Consider the following 15740-nt stretch of genomic DNA (forward strand, 5'->3'; position numbering starts at 1 on the left):
CCAGTTTACCCCCCGAAACAAACCAATTTCTTCAAGAATTGTCAAATGTTACACACCTGACAGCAGCATGGGATCTCTGTCCAGAGATTTCTTAACATGATCAGATTCTCCAGTCAGTGAGCTTTCATCAATTTTGAGGTCATTTCCTTGAATGAGTACACCATCAGCCGGTAAAAGATCACCTACGAGAGATCACTGGGTATGTTGACTGCAGTTCCTTTTTTAAAAATAAAAGAAAGTTCAACTTTAAAAATATGTTTACCATATTTCACTTGTGCAATATCTCCAACAATTATGTCAGCTACTGGTATTTGGATGACTTGGCCACCTCTGATGACTGTGAATTTCTGTTCTTGTTCAATACGGCTCTGCAATCCCCGAAACTGTTTCTCTTTACTCCAGTCATTGAAAGCTGTTACTAATACCACACAAACTACAGATAGGAGGATTGCTGCTCCTTCAATCCAACCTGCTTCAGATTCCTCCTCTTCTTCACCAACATTTACTGATCCACATACTGTAGAAAACAGGTTTTAGATTTAAGAAAGTTCATGCAGATAGTTACTTCAACAACAAAAAAGTTTTGCCAAACAGAAGAAACTACTGATTTTAGTAGTACTAACTATATAACTATACTATATAAATTAGAAAGTTGTCATATTGCAAATCAATGAAAATTTAAGACTTGCTGACTCCCCAAAGCACATGACTGCAAATTATAAATTGCTTATATATTTGAGGTAAAGCTAAAAAAAACAAAAGAAACAAAAAAACACTTACACAGAAACATGACTGGACCTAAGACAAGTCCTTGTTCCTGCTGCTTGCACTTTACCTTTGGCATTATTTTGGTCAGAATGATACTAGATCATGACCAGGGAAACCTCATGTTGCCCTTTTAAGGCAAGCTAGAGTTTTAGTAGTGTTCTCTCAATGAGGAACAATAAGCTGCTTTTCCACTGACTTACTGTCTCCCATCAGATTTACAGTATAGGCATGTTGGACCAGAAAAGCTAGTAATATAATACAGGTAGATACCTACTTTTTAAAAAGTTTACTTACGTGATTCATTTCCTCCTGGAGGCTGGTAAAAAGAAAGGCCCAAGGATACTACGGCTGCAATTTCTAATATAATTAGTGTAACGTCCTGTAGTGCTTCCCATACTAACTGAAGAAATGTTTTTGGCTTTTTAGGAGGTATAAAGTTCTTCCCAAAAACTGCTTCTCTCCTTTCTATATCTGCTGGATTTCCACTTAAACCTATTTAATAATAAGACAAAGTTAGTGACACTTATTTGCATTTCACCCTCACGTTAGAAGTGATTGACGTTTCCCATTCATGGAGTCAAGTCCCACTCCATATTTCAGTAACAATACTGAAAAGCCATATCTCAAATATAATTACATAAGTATTATCCTTAAATTAGAGTCACTATAGAAAGCCAGCTATATTTTATAATTCACACTTTGCCAATATAAAGTAGGCTGATGGTCTACCTACTTGCACTTAAATATGACATAGCAACAGAGTAACAGTAACAGACGTACCTTCGTACAAAGTAAACAAGTTTGCAAGACAAGATCATTAGTAGAGTTACTACTATCGAGACTGAGTAGCACCATGCAGCTTTAGCAAGACCACAGCCTGTGAAGCCAGCTCTGGTTCCCACTGTAGGGATTCTGTATTCAGAGATAACATCCTAGGATCCTACAATTAATGTAACATTTATAATGAAATATTTAATATAATTAATAATATAAAATACTATAAATATTATATTTGTGTATTATTTAGTTATGATATAAAATACTATAAAAAGCTGGTGAAGCTCTCCAGGCATCATGTGGAGAGAGGCAGCCACTGAATGATGCTGCTTCCACCTGGACACCATTGTTTGCTCTTCTGAAGCTTCACTTTCTATCTCCTCTCACACAGAGAGAGCCCATATTTAGCACCGTGCAGGGTCTGTCACCTCAGTTTTGTACCTATCTTCTTTCTTATATGGCATATTTCTTTCAGAGTCCTCTTCTCTGTCTCAACTCTTGTACCATCCTTAAGGGACACTAGCAGGCAAGAGTGATGGGCCTTCACTAAAAGCCACTGCGTGCTTCAAGAGTTAGCCAGGTCCTTAAAAATAAAGGAATACCAAGTATATTCAGTGCAAGGTCATGCACTCAAGGTCTTCTGTAAGTACACCTCCTGTTTACTTCAACAGTTTCCAGCTGCCTAACCCGCCATTCAGAATTCAAGCCACTAGCTCATTTTTCAAAGCAAAATGGCCAAACATCCAGCCGTGTTCAGAGCAAAGGTCTGGATACTTCAACCATATTGCCCCCAAGGTTATGATCAGCACCTGCTTAAAGACAACAATGTTCCTAGTAGCAGTTTTTTAGTACTTAACCCAGCTGCTTAGTGATAAACGCATTGCAAACACGCTAGGTAATCAATAAGAACAGCGACCAATGCAACTGGCTTTCATAATAAGTGGGGTATTTAATACCTCTAATAGGCATTTCCTAGAACCATCATGTGATATTTCAAGACACTTTGCAAAGACTACTGAACTGCAAAGCTCAGTTTTAAATGCTAACAACTGCTATGTAATCACTTAACTGAAAAGCAAAATATTATGCGCAGATCTTTTGAAAAGTGAAACAAATTAAACATACTCTTAGTGTATATCATAAATTAGATTTTTTTGTAACACTTTTAGATTCACCTTGAATTCATGGCTTTGGAGGTTTAATACAAAGGAACAATTTTACTGGTTAGCCATAATACTATGCTTCTTGAAGTTCAAGCTTCGAGGTGCTTACTTTCACTCTCAACTCAAAGACCACCACAAGACCATTTTGAAAAATCAAGCTATATGAGGGGATCTAGAGAAACTCAGGACAGCTTGGCCATTCCAAAAGGCTGGACCGTATTGCTATTTTACAACAGATACCATTTCTCTCTTCCTTTTAGCATGGCAGAGTTTGGAAAATTATTTACATAACATCAGTGGCACCGCTTTCCTCCTCCCTTCACAGGGTACCAGGATGCAGAACATCAGAAGTATACAGCAATGGTCTTTGAAGAATGAAAAGCACTTTCTAACAAAGCTATATAAAGTCAAGCTACTATCAGAACCACTTAGTGAAGATTAGTAAATAAGCCTAGCAAAGACAAAAAGCATTTGTATGTTTAGTATTTGCCATAATACACCACGCACCATTACTAAACTTGCTACATTTACCACACAGCTGGCAATTTCATAGTTCATAGTCTACAGTCCTGAGGTCAAAACTACTGCCATTATACTGTTCATTATGTATCTTAACTAGGGTAATTTATGTTATTTGGGGTTAAGTTTGAAAAATATTAGGCAAGGGACTAGTTAAAGCTTCAGATACAAATTTTATTAGACATCTAGAAGTTACTAGACAATCAAAATAACGTAGACCTGTGGAAATATCGATGGTGTTCCATCTCTTCATTTATTCACATTTGTATACATTTGTACACATTAAAGGACATAACAAACTTCAAGTACTAAGCCGTAAAGTCTGCTCAGTGTCTTTTTTTAGTAATACCAGTAAAGGATAGTTCCCATTTCTCATTTCAAATCAGGTAGGTCTGATCCACATTTTGCCTGAAAACAGACATTGCCTTACACTGTCAACAACTTCAAAGCAAGAAATTATGCAAGCTGAACTCATCCACTGTGTAGCATTTCGGAACTACCTGTACTTTTGCTGTGAAGTCACTGATAATTACGCAAGTCAACACTTCATATCATAAAGAAAGCTTCTGAATAGGAAGAAGTGTCATAGGGCCTTGCAGGTGTACACAGGAAATTTTAGAGAGCTAAATAGTGTAACACATAGCAGTTTTCTGCATAGATCTTGCCTAGATTTTCTCCATTAGAAATGTCTCCATTTCTATACTTACACCTTGAATTTGACAAAAGAAGAGACCTAGCTCTACTTTTACAAGAGCTCTCCAGTACTACCTCCGAGAAATTTATAGCAGCTTACCTGACAGAGAAGCTGGTTCTCTAAAGGTTCATGTAGTGATTTAGAGCCAAAACAACACCTTCGTAGAAGACACTGCTCTAACTCATCTTACTTAACCTCTTCTGAGCTAATTATCACACTCAACTGTTGAAGCCTTGCTGTGTTTATGAGCTGCTCTCATACTTCAAAAAAAAGATGGTGCCCTTTTATCAACTTAGTGATTGTATTTAACTGATTGCAGGACACTACATCTAAATGTCAATTCCTTTTGAAAGGGAAAGGCCTCGATCACACAGTCCTCAATACAACAGAATCAATCTGCAGGAAAGGGCATCTAACCCTTTCTAGTTTTAGTACACTGACACTCATCATTCATGGGAATGTAAGTAAGTTAACAAGCTTGTTAACTTACATAGTTAACATTGTTACATAGTTACATTGTTAACTTACAAAGCTTGTTAACAAGTTAACAAGCGTTAACCTGCTTGTTACATTAAGGGACATAAAATGAATCTTGCAGTATACCAGGTATTTGGTGCTTAGTGCATCATGGCCGTCTACAATCATACGCCCACCTAGTTTGCAGTAATAATGGGCCTTAAACCTTGCAGATTACTGTAAAACAGGATTCAACTCTCAGTTCGGTTCCTGATTGTAGAAAACTACAGCCCTTTTCACTGAGAAAGGAAACTGCCTTTCAATACTATGCAACAGGTCAACAGGGTAACGAGAGACTGCTGCTCCTGTCTAAGAGGTGTTACACTGCTTGTACACAGCAGTGCTTCACACGCATGCACCAAACTTTACAACTCCGTTGATGCCAAGGAACAGAAGTTTACACTCCTCATGTTTTACAAATTTCTTCTTCAGCCTAAAACTGGTCTACTCCCATTCACTGGCAGGTCAGGCATGAGAGCTGGCTACTTTCAGTTTGGTAAGAGGAACCCAGTTCATGTACTGAAATAATTTCAGGAGTTTGGAAATCAGGAGTCTGGCTTCAAAAGCAGATCAAGCCAAAACATGCTAACTGCAGATGTACCCAGAGATACCTTACGGCATTAGTAGGCTGTTCTTGATCCAAGGAGACAAAACTTTCCATAGCATTTCTGAAGAACAGAAAGCAACAGCTCTCCAGGATTAAGACAGCAGGTACTTTACTGCCACCAACATGACACCACATTGGTTAAAAGCTATGTGAGTGCTTAATGCTGAGACACCACAATTTGCCAAAATCTTGATTTTGGTACTTCTCAATCATAACCAACAGCAGGACTTCACATTACATATTTTTATCTAACATTAACTTTGAGTTAAAAACATTTGTACAGGACACTACAGTTTAGATATCTTAAGCAATATGACTTGCATCTTTCTTTCACAAATTAAAGATTATAGCTTTCATTTACATTGGTAAAAGAGGGCCAGATCTTAAGGAAAACTTCTGGAAAGCTCTCAGGAGCAACACTTGATACATTTATTTCCTTTTTCACATTTGTGCAGTCTATCTTGGAGTAATAACTCTAGAGAGCAAAAGCATCAGGTAGCCACACTTCACAGAATGCCATCAAATCCAACATGGCAAAGACTTAAAGATGCTTATTTCTAGAGAATAAGATTGTGTGATCACTTTGCAAACCTTCTACTAATAGTGACAGTACCTCGTAGTACCTAAAGCTGTATTGTTAGTTATTTTGTATAGATCAAATGAAATCTACAGAAATATTACAGATTTAAAACCTAGATCCTACTATTAAGAATTCAGTGTAGTACAAATAGAAAACAGATGTCACCAGTTTTAAAAATTGTTGCATTAGGCAATACAAGAACTAGGTAGCAACACAGAAGCATTAATAAGCCCTGCATTAGGCTATTAAAACCTTGTGTTCTACGACAGCATGATCTGAATTGTAAACTATAGGTCGTATGAGCTATTCACAAAAAACTTACACTTTCACAGTAAGTTAAACATTGCTATGTTGCATTGCTATTTCATATGTGGATGCCTACATCAATGAACTTTATTCCAAAGTGCAACTTCACCACTAATCCAAAATCTCACATGCAGTTAGACCCATTGAAAAAACTCTTGCTTACTTATTACCATTGAATACCTCTGCCTTAGAGAAGTAAGAAGCAATATTTTATTATGGTAACTGACACACTTTTATAAAAACTTTGTTATATTAAAAAAAAAAAAAGTAGTATTTTGCTTGACTAAGATTTTTCCTAAATGGAGTTTGCTCAGTAATAGTGTTAAAATTGACTTACCTTCATTTGGTGAAGTTTTCAATTTTGTACAGATGCCATGTACATCTCCATAGCATTCCTGTATTTTATGCAGTGCATCGGTAGCTCGAAGTTCCATAAGAGAACGGAGCTCTGCAAGAGTAACTCCAAAATCTCCATGATTAGCTTCTTTTACAGCATTTTTTACGCCACTATATGCAACCGAGTTGTTTGCCATATCACCCATGATGCGTGCAGTCTTCAGTGTAGACAGTTTCCAGTAAGGAACAAGATTTCAACTTAAAATATTTCCAAAAGGAAAAGAAATCCTTCGGGTATGAAGACAGTCAGGAGAGCAGATACATCACCCAAGTAAAAGACCCTGTCTGGAGAGATATCTTTGAGGTTGTCCCATGGCGGGTTCTGTTCCCCAAGCCAAATGGCATGTACAGTCTAGGGAAAGAATAAATATACATTCAGTTACATAACAGCTATACAGAAATACATTATAAGACAACTGTACTCTTCAAATTGAGGTTACAGAACAAATTTCTGCTTAAGGACAATTTCTTCATATTTCTTACAATATTTTTAGTTAGCATTCAGCTGGCAAGAGTGACGAGGCATAAAATGGATGTTTCCCATCCCAAAATAACCTTGCATTATTATACTTTCTTAAATCATTAACTTCTTAGAACAGCTGTTGCCTTTAAGTCTTGCATTTTGCTTGATATATCCATATGGTTCATCATCAAGAGGAAACCTTTAAAAACACCTGGAAGTACATCTGTTTCTAGGGAAATGGAGTTTGGAGCATCCACCACTGATGTCACACAGGGTAAGAACATGCTCAAGTTAAAAATCCCGACTTTTCACTGAAGCTTTCACCTCAGAGTTTGGGATGAGCAAGCTTTTTTGCGTGTTCCCATGAATTCATTTGTGCAAACCTCAAGGAAACAGTTTCAACACTGTTAGCCCACACATGAAGTACTTTTGTAGTATAAGTAGGAGCGTATCTTCAGGCAGACCTAGGTCTTAATGCATTTTCATGTCCAAACAGTTTTAGCCCCCCTCCAGCCCATTTCATCACAACTCAAGCCTCCCACAGTATCTGCATTTAGTTCTTTGAACAGAGGGGAAAATTGCACAATACCACCTTCCTACAGAAGGGATAGGGAGACTAAGAGCAGTTCTTCCGTCTGATTATCAGACCACTGTAGCTGAGAAATTAACATCTACCCACAGGATTCTTAACCTGCACAGGCATTTTATATTTAATTCCTGCTCGGCTGACACATCTTGCATGTACACATGTATCTACACAACAGTATCATGAATGCACTAACACTTCTTGCCTATATAAAGATCTGCTGTGTGCAGAAGAGAGAAGTCTGATCATGTAAGTCAGCTTTATCAACATAACGGGGCATGGTGAGCACAAGTAACGATACATCCCCCCATGAAACATTATGACTGCCAGGCTCAGATGAAGAATAACTTGGACACTTCCAGGTCAATAAGACTCTCAGGTGTCATATGCCTAGCAGAGGCAAACAGTTACCACTGACTGCATTGCTTTACAAAGGCAAAGAGTCAAATAGCAAAGTAAAGATTAACCTGGCAGGGCAATAGCCAGAAGAGGACTGTTTGGCTGAACCACCGTGTCTATGTTGAGGTCCAGGTATAAGCACCTAATTACCAGAAATTTAAGGTCTTGGTTCCAGGAAACTGTCACTTCTCTGCTCTGGCAACAAACAGCTTCAGCTATAGTCAATCTACCATTTTAAGCACCGTGCCACAGTACTGCATTTGCATTGAAGACAACCACTGATGCTGAAAGACCCTGAAGTGATGTCACCTGACCACAAGTGACAGTCCCATCTCCAGCAGAACTACAACTGCTCTTCTCTTCTCTTCCTATCACTAGGAGATTCTGAGAAAAACACTGTCTACGTCTGTTTTCTGGAGAGCAACAAAAAGCATAAAGCAATCAATATTCATATGCATAAAACTTCAACATCAAGAAGGTACCCAATTTAAAAATTCATTTTAAACCTCCATTGTTTTGTTATTTGCAAAAAACCTATTACAACAGTTGAAGAGTCCATGATGATGGCGTTAACCTGCATGCTACGATGCAGTTTTGATTAACGCATATTTTTCAGCTGACTATAACATGTTCTGCTAGAGTATCCTGTAAGTGAAGAAATTCATGCAAGTCATGTACAAAAGAGTGCTCTTTAAAGCCACACCACATCTTTAGCTAATGCCCAAAAGCTGGATGCTGTTGGCCAACTGGTAGCCTAGGAGGATTTATCAATTGGCATCTGATCACAAGCTATAACAGCATAAAGAAGCAGCAGATCAGGCAAGTGAGTTTGTATAGAATCATAGAATCATTGAGGTTGGAAAAGACCTCTAAGATCATTGAGTCCAACCGTCAACCCAACACCACCACCCACTAAACAATGTCCCTAAGTGCCTCATCTACTCGTCTTTTAAATACCTCCAGGGATGGGGACTCCACCACTTCCCTGGGCAGCCTGTTCCAATGTTTCACCACTCTTTCAGTAAAGAAATTTTTCCTCATGTCCAATCTAAACCTCCCCTGGCGCAACTTGAGGCCATTTCCTCTTGTCCTATCGCTAGTTACTTGGAAAAAGAGACCGACACCCACCTCGCTACAACCTCCTTTCAGGTAGTTGTAGAGAGCGATGAGGTCTCCCCTCAGCCTCCTTTTCTCCAGGCTAAACAACCCCAGTTCCCTCAGCCGCTCCTCATAAGCCTTGTTCTCCAGACCCCTCACCAGCCTCGTTGCCCTTCTCTGGACACGCTCCAGCACCTCAACGTCCTTCTTGTAGTGAGGGGCCCAAAACTGAACACAGTATTCGAGGTGCGGCCTCACCAGTGCCGAGTACAGGGGCACGATCACTTCCCTACTCCTGCTGGAGTATATATAGCTATGGAGAAGATGCTGCAGCTGCTAATTAGGCAAAAATAGACCAAGCAGAATGCCCCACAACTAATTACATCAAACTTGATTCACTTTTAATTAAGAAAAGCTCTGTTCAAGCCTCTAGCAGGAGCCCTGCACTTGAGGCCCAAATACACCCAAATCCAAATACAGACATGAGGTTAGGAAAAGCTACAGCTCTAGTCACTGCTCACTCGGCATTGAAAAGCTTTGAGACTGAATACTGGGCCAGGGCAAGACTTGCTTTCATGTGCAAGTAATCTTAAGAGCAATAACATTGCTTAATCATAGCTCATACTGTGCTTTGCACTCCGGTTCTATCATCCCTATGCATCTAGATTCATTTTTGTTAAGACATAATAGTCCAGTGACTAGCTATTACTAACAGTTTATACTGAAAGGGATTCTCAGATGTTCTGAAGTACCTCAATGGTGTCCTTACGTACCAACAGACCCTTAGGGTTCAGAGACAAGTTCAATAAGCTTACATTAACACTACAAAAGCAGCACGGTTCTGCAGATCACCTCTAGTAGTGTCACAGACTATTTGACACATCCATGTTAGGAAATAGCTCTGGAAAGCTATTCCTCCAAGAAGAACAGTGTGAAGACTGAATACTGAGCAAGAGCAGTTTTGCTCCAAATCATAAAAACTTGGTTAAACATTAGCAATTGTTACACCAAATCAGACCAGAAAGAATCTGCTCCAGCAGCCCATTTTTACAAGGCATTTCTAATGGACAGTACAAAAGCCTCTCGGCACATGGGTACAGAATGGACTTAACATAGTTTCTTTGCTGATTCCTACAGAAAAATCTCACTACAAATTTCTTTAAGAAATATCCTTAATACAGTTTGATGTCAAACCTTGCAACATTCAATTGCTTCCTGTTACAGCAAGTTCCAACAGTCCACTTCTGTAACAAAGTGGCAATGCGTAATGCAACTATAAGCAGTGAAATTCAAGTATCATAAAAGAAAGCACATTTTTAAGCTACATAGATCATCTAATAATATTTATCTCTTCAACTAGTGGAATATTTTATTTGTTTTGACCAGTGTTCCAGTTTTCAGCTCAATTCTTGCAGCAGCCATTTGAGATATGTTGTTTGAGTAGCATGAGCTCTGAAGCATTATAGTTAACAGCAACTCACCTCAAACTTCCAATCTGCTAATATCTCAAATTTTAAATTCAAGAAACAGTTATCATAACTAAAAGTCACTTATACACCATTACTGAAGTTCCAGCTTATTTAAAGTTTAATTCAGTTGAAGTTATGTTAGTGTCCAGCTTAAACAAGCTGCACAGGATGATTAAGAGAAGTCTGTCTTTTGTTAGGCACATCAACTTTTGGATAATCCTTTGTTTATATATCACTGAGACTACGAGCAACTCGAAAGCTATTGTCCGTCACACTCAAGTGACTAAAAGTCCTGTACTGCAGAGGCACCTTACAGTAGCAGCACATACTCTCATAGGCAGGATTCAGGTACTTGTGCAAATCTCTCCGAAAAGACCCTGCTGCTCTGACTGTAATAGTGTCACTGACACATGTCATCGTGGCTGCCTATGAGGAGTACTGCATCTTAAATTCCCTACCCAAATCAAATTGATATTTATTGCTAAGTGAGTATGCTCCTTACCAAAGACAATAATTCAAAACCATAAGCCATGAAACAAAGGTTAGGTAATTTCACCAGTGTTAAAGGTTTAACAACCTCACAAGCCTCTGTAGTCAGACTGGAAAAGGACAAGCTATAAACAGAAGTCTACAGGTAGAGACATTTACCAAAGCATGAAGAGACTATAGATTACTACTGTTTAGTGCCACCAGAACATACTGTGTTGACCAAGCTAGAATAAGCTGTAACATGTTTCTTGAAGTGTTCTTGTAACAACACTTTCAATATAAACCCATGTTAATCCCCCGCCCCAAAAAGCAGCTACTATTGAGGCAGCCCTTAACATTAAGCATGCTTCAAAAAGGACTCCAGAAATAGTCCTTCATAAGTGAAAGTAATTAGTAACTAGTAATTTAGTATTTAGTAATTCCCTTTATTTGGAAGAAGGCTATAATCTGTGTTCTACATTCATGAAAATTAGGGCTACTTTGAAGTGATAGTTTGCAGTGGCCACGCACTGACAATCAAATGTGAACAGCAGAGTTTAAGAGTGGCATAATTACTATTGCCCAGATGCACAGGACCGAGCATACATTAGACCCCTATCTAAGCCTTTCCTATTATTGAATTTGCATTTAATACTTGCTTCACCAGCCTACAGGAAATACATTTTAATATTAATAAAATTAAATCTTAAAACACTTAAGCAAACTCACACCTCAAGAGTCAAATCTCCAGCAATTATATATCCTGTGTCATTCAATTTAATTTATACATCTGCTTGAACACTATACATCCAGATATTAAGCATTAGCTGGTACTAGCATTTGACCTTCAACAACACACTAAAGCTGGTTGGTATAATATAGGAAAAGGCTTGCAAAGTGATTATCTCAGGAAAGCCTTTGTTTAATCTAATTAGTTCAGTGAAGACCGGACAGATCTACATACCAAGAGGTTGCAGTGATAAAAACTGTCCCCATATGTTGCAGCTGTCATGCCATTTTAATCTGTTTCAAAAGAACAGCTTTTAAGATAGTGAAAAATATAATATGCCTTTGCATACTTTAGTTTGAAACCCACAGCACTGGGTATGTTCCACAGCTTCAAGCCATCACATGACATTTTTCCTTAGGGGAAAAAAAAAAGTTGTCTGTAATATTATTATAATGGAAAGTAATTGTAACTGAGAAACTGATCTGGAAATCACACTGAAAAAGCCTGAGGTCCTCTGCTCTGGAGCGTCAGGTTTTTTACTTTAAGAGACAGCCCCTCATACCTACTCGAAAAGCTACAGAAACTCACCAGCTGTTTCACAAGAAATACAAATGAACACTAATAAAACAGAAAGTTAATACAGAACAGTATGCATTTACAGATCCCTATCCCATATGTTTAAATGTGCCTAACTGAACAACTGGGAGTTAAATCATTTCAGTAGCATGCTGTTGTTTTAGTGCAGGCATCTCAGAGAGCCTGGCTTACAAAGAGACAATTACAAGTAGATTGAACAACTAAGAGGGAGAGGGCACAATCGTGGAAGACACTCCGCAGCAGAAAGTTTTTAATACATCACCTTCAGCCTCAAATGTACCCAACAGTGTTGTAATGACAAGTTTTCCTTATTACAACTCCTGTGTTCTAAACAGTGAATTCAAAGGTCATGAGTTTTGCTGTCATTTCAAAGAGAAATTTAACTTCATTCTTAAGCTTAATCTCTTGGGAGGCTGATGTACTCGCCTAACTGAAATAAAAACTGTCTGCTGTTCCTAGACTCTGCATTGGATGTAAACACTGGTATTTACTACACTTAATCTAAAGGATTGCTGGGGCCAACCATGATTGCCACTTTTGTAGTAGCAGCTTCATCCAATGGTAGTTTCTTTAAGACCCCAAATTATTTCTTAGTGAAGCGATGGCTAACAAATTAGGATTTCAGTAGTCTGAAGTCAATTCAGTAGTACAAGTTGGCAACGTTCATGCAAAGGATTCCCGCACCATTTCCTTCGTACTTTGGTAGCAGCAAGGGAAAATTGTAACAGTCTTGAAGGTGAGTTATTAGGCAATTAATATCAACAAATTTGAATCGGTTTACTGTATACATCAAGCAGCTGAGCAGCTTTCCTTTGAATTAATGGTTATGCGCAGCATGAAGAACATGACCTCTTACAAAGCAGCTCGCTCCACAGCCTCTGCAAGGAGCCCAGCAAACGATCAGTCATTCTCTTACACCATGAGCCAACCATGCAGGCCTATACTGCTCCGCCTCTCCCAAGCCATGGCCTTTCCACACTCATGAAGCACGTCAACTCAGACTGAAATGACAGCTGGATTAAGAAACAAGACTGGAAAGTGCTGTATAGAATAGTATGAGTAGAAAAACTATTTTATCAAAAGCTTAAACTAATCATTAGCTTGCTGAATTTCAGGTATGTTAACTTGAAGGTGAGAGAACTAAATAGATACAAGATCAATATACTGTATCAAATACTGATCCAACAAGTAGGGCTTCAGAAAAACCTATGAACGCTTTCAAGGAACATCAGACTTTGAGACATATGGGAAAGCCCTAGAGAGTAAAACCAATGCGATCGTCATTACACAGAGTGTCAAGTGTCCCATGTATTTAAAATACTAGGCTTTCATACTCTCCTATTTCATATTACAATGGTGAGTTGTCCACAAGAAGCCAAACACTTCGAGACACAAACCCATGCAGAAGAGTTGAGTTTTTAACTACTTAAAACACTTTTCTGGAAGCTGGAGTTACTCATTCCAGATATCCATTAACCGAGCACTGTCTTGAAGGGTCTCCTACAGTCCACAGCTCTGACCAGTGCTCAGACAGCTTCTCCCTTCTCCACCCACAGGCCCTGAAGCTCCTTCTCAGTACTTCCTTTTACTAGGCTTATCTACTTTTCATTCTGCAATGACATTCTAAACTAAAACAAAAAGGCTAAATTTGACAGGACTGTTTATAATACCAGGTAAATCCAAGTGAAGACTATAATCCCAGAGAAAAAAAGTTTTAACCTCTAGGTACGGCTGTCCCCTTTGGCATCATTTCTAGCATGTTCAAGTACATAAGATGCACTTACTGTGTGCGTCAGCTTCCTCAGATAACTTGAGATGAGTGGAGCTGCCAAAAGTTGGACTAAGGCAGCTGATGGCTGAAGGCAAACCTGGGATATCACAAGGCTCCACCTACTAGTGTTTAAAATGCAAGGAAAAAAAAAAATATGTTTGCCTAATGCCCATCAATCTTTTCCTTCACTTCAGATCCATTGGGTTCTAAACAGATGACTGAGGATTTAAAGTCTCTTAATCCTGCACAGTTCAGGCTTTTATCCTGTTTATTCAGGATAATTACGCTGTAAAGTAAGTTCTATTAACAGGACTGTCATATTAATAACTTAATATATAACCCTAAAAGTAGATTTTTTTTTTTTTTGAGTGCAGTAAAGTCATCCATTGACAAATATTCGCATTAAGTTCAGGAACAACTTACTACACTTCTCATCAATATTTATCAAAACAGTACTGGCAAAAGTTACAATACAAAAAGCTGAACTATTTTGAAAAGAGATAGTAGCATGACATCCTACTTGTTAAAATTACACATTATTAGACTACAACAGAGTTTGCTCGCATTCCCAAATTACAAGATGCATTCCAGTCACAAAACCTGTCAAGCATGTGTTAAATGAGGCATATGACATCATTATATGCAGTACAAGTTTCAAGCAAAGGGAAATTGAGACGGTACCAAATTTCATCCAACAGAGCTGGAATTGGATTCCTGGATTGTAGTCACTTGTTGCCTTTAAGGCTTAGTGCATGCCTGTAAGCAATGCACCCAGCTGCTCAGTTCTGACAATAATTATGACTCAGAGCAAAACAGCATCTGACTTCCTCGTAACAGTTATTCCCACAGGTACATCACTTGTCTTGAGAAACCTTGTTACCTTTTTTCCACAAAGCCTCTAACTTTTGCTGCTTCTCCTTAACCCTGCTTCCGATAGCTTTTGAGCTAAACAAACTTTTCAGATGTTACCTCTATTTTTACTTCCATCTTTCAATTCCCACAATACTATACATGCATGCCATTGAAATTGCTTTAGTCAGTTTGAGCAATGGTTTTCTTCCCTTCCTGTGTCATTAGACAGTAAGTAGCACGAGTGGAAATGTCTTCGTTCTGAAGCTCCAAGTCCACTTCAGGAGTTCTTAACACCAGAAACCTTGTTTCAGAACATGTTGCACCCACTTAAATTAAAACATGTTCAAGTTAAATTGCACGCAACACTTCAGCCAGAACCAGACATTTACCATCTCACACTGCTTTGAACATGCCCCCTTTTTCCTTCCAGAAATTATTCTTTCATATTAATATCCATTTAAGCAGAGCGGTATGCTTTTGACTGTAACCGTGCTTCATGGTATCAGAGGTGCCAAAAGCTCTTTAGAGCAAGGAGCCTTCAGGCAAAGGGCAAAAGTCCATCCCTACCTGATTTTTTTGTATTCAGGAAACCTCGAGATAAATTTAAAATTAGTCTTAAAATTACTAGGAAATATTTATGCCTAATGAGATTAAGCCGAATTACTTCCATAAAGTCACTCTGCATATGACTGACTCCTTTCTGTTAGCTTAGTAGGTAAGTTTTAAGGGGGTTTTTTTGCTACCTTGGACTAGCTTACTGCTATGTAGAAACAGTACTACGAAATATTCTATATGCTCATTGAACTGTAAACACATAATATATAAATAGTAATATTTATGTAGTAAATCATCCATATATGATGCTCCAAATCATCCCTGCCAAGCAATGGTTTGGAACGTAAAAAACCAAAAACCCCAGCTCTGATCACCCATCTCAATGAGCACACACTATGATGCTAAGTGGATATCTGTTTTGTTCTC

The 15740-nt window shown here is 38.4% G+C and overlaps 1 protein-coding gene across 10 annotated transcripts in view; it reads right to left on the bottom strand.

The window, feature by feature from the left end:
- Positions 1 to 15740, bottom strand: part of ATP2B1 (ATPase plasma membrane Ca2+ transporting 1) — a 72757-nt gene that overhangs the window by 35204 nt on the left and 21813 nt on the right. For all 10 annotated transcript variants that reach the window (XM_076334261.1, XM_076334342.1, XM_076334281.1 and 7 more), the window contains 4 exons: positions 6268 to 6678; positions 1063 to 1260; positions 263 to 517; positions 57 to 182 (listed from right to left, as the gene is read on the bottom strand). In XM_076334261.1, the coding sequence (XP_076190376.1) occupies positions 57 to 182; positions 263 to 517; positions 1063 to 1260; positions 6268 to 6472 (784 nt within the window). In that variant the 5' untranslated portion in view covers positions 6473 to 6678. The remainder of the gene's footprint in view (positions 1 to 56; positions 183 to 262; positions 518 to 1062; positions 1261 to 6267; positions 6679 to 15740) is intronic.

Source organism: Aptenodytes patagonicus, chromosome 1 (assembly GCF_965638725.1).
Source record: "Aptenodytes patagonicus chromosome 1, bAptPat1.pri.cur, whole genome shotgun sequence".
Lineage (NCBI taxonomy): Eukaryota > Metazoa > Chordata > Aves > Sphenisciformes > Spheniscidae > Aptenodytes > Aptenodytes patagonicus.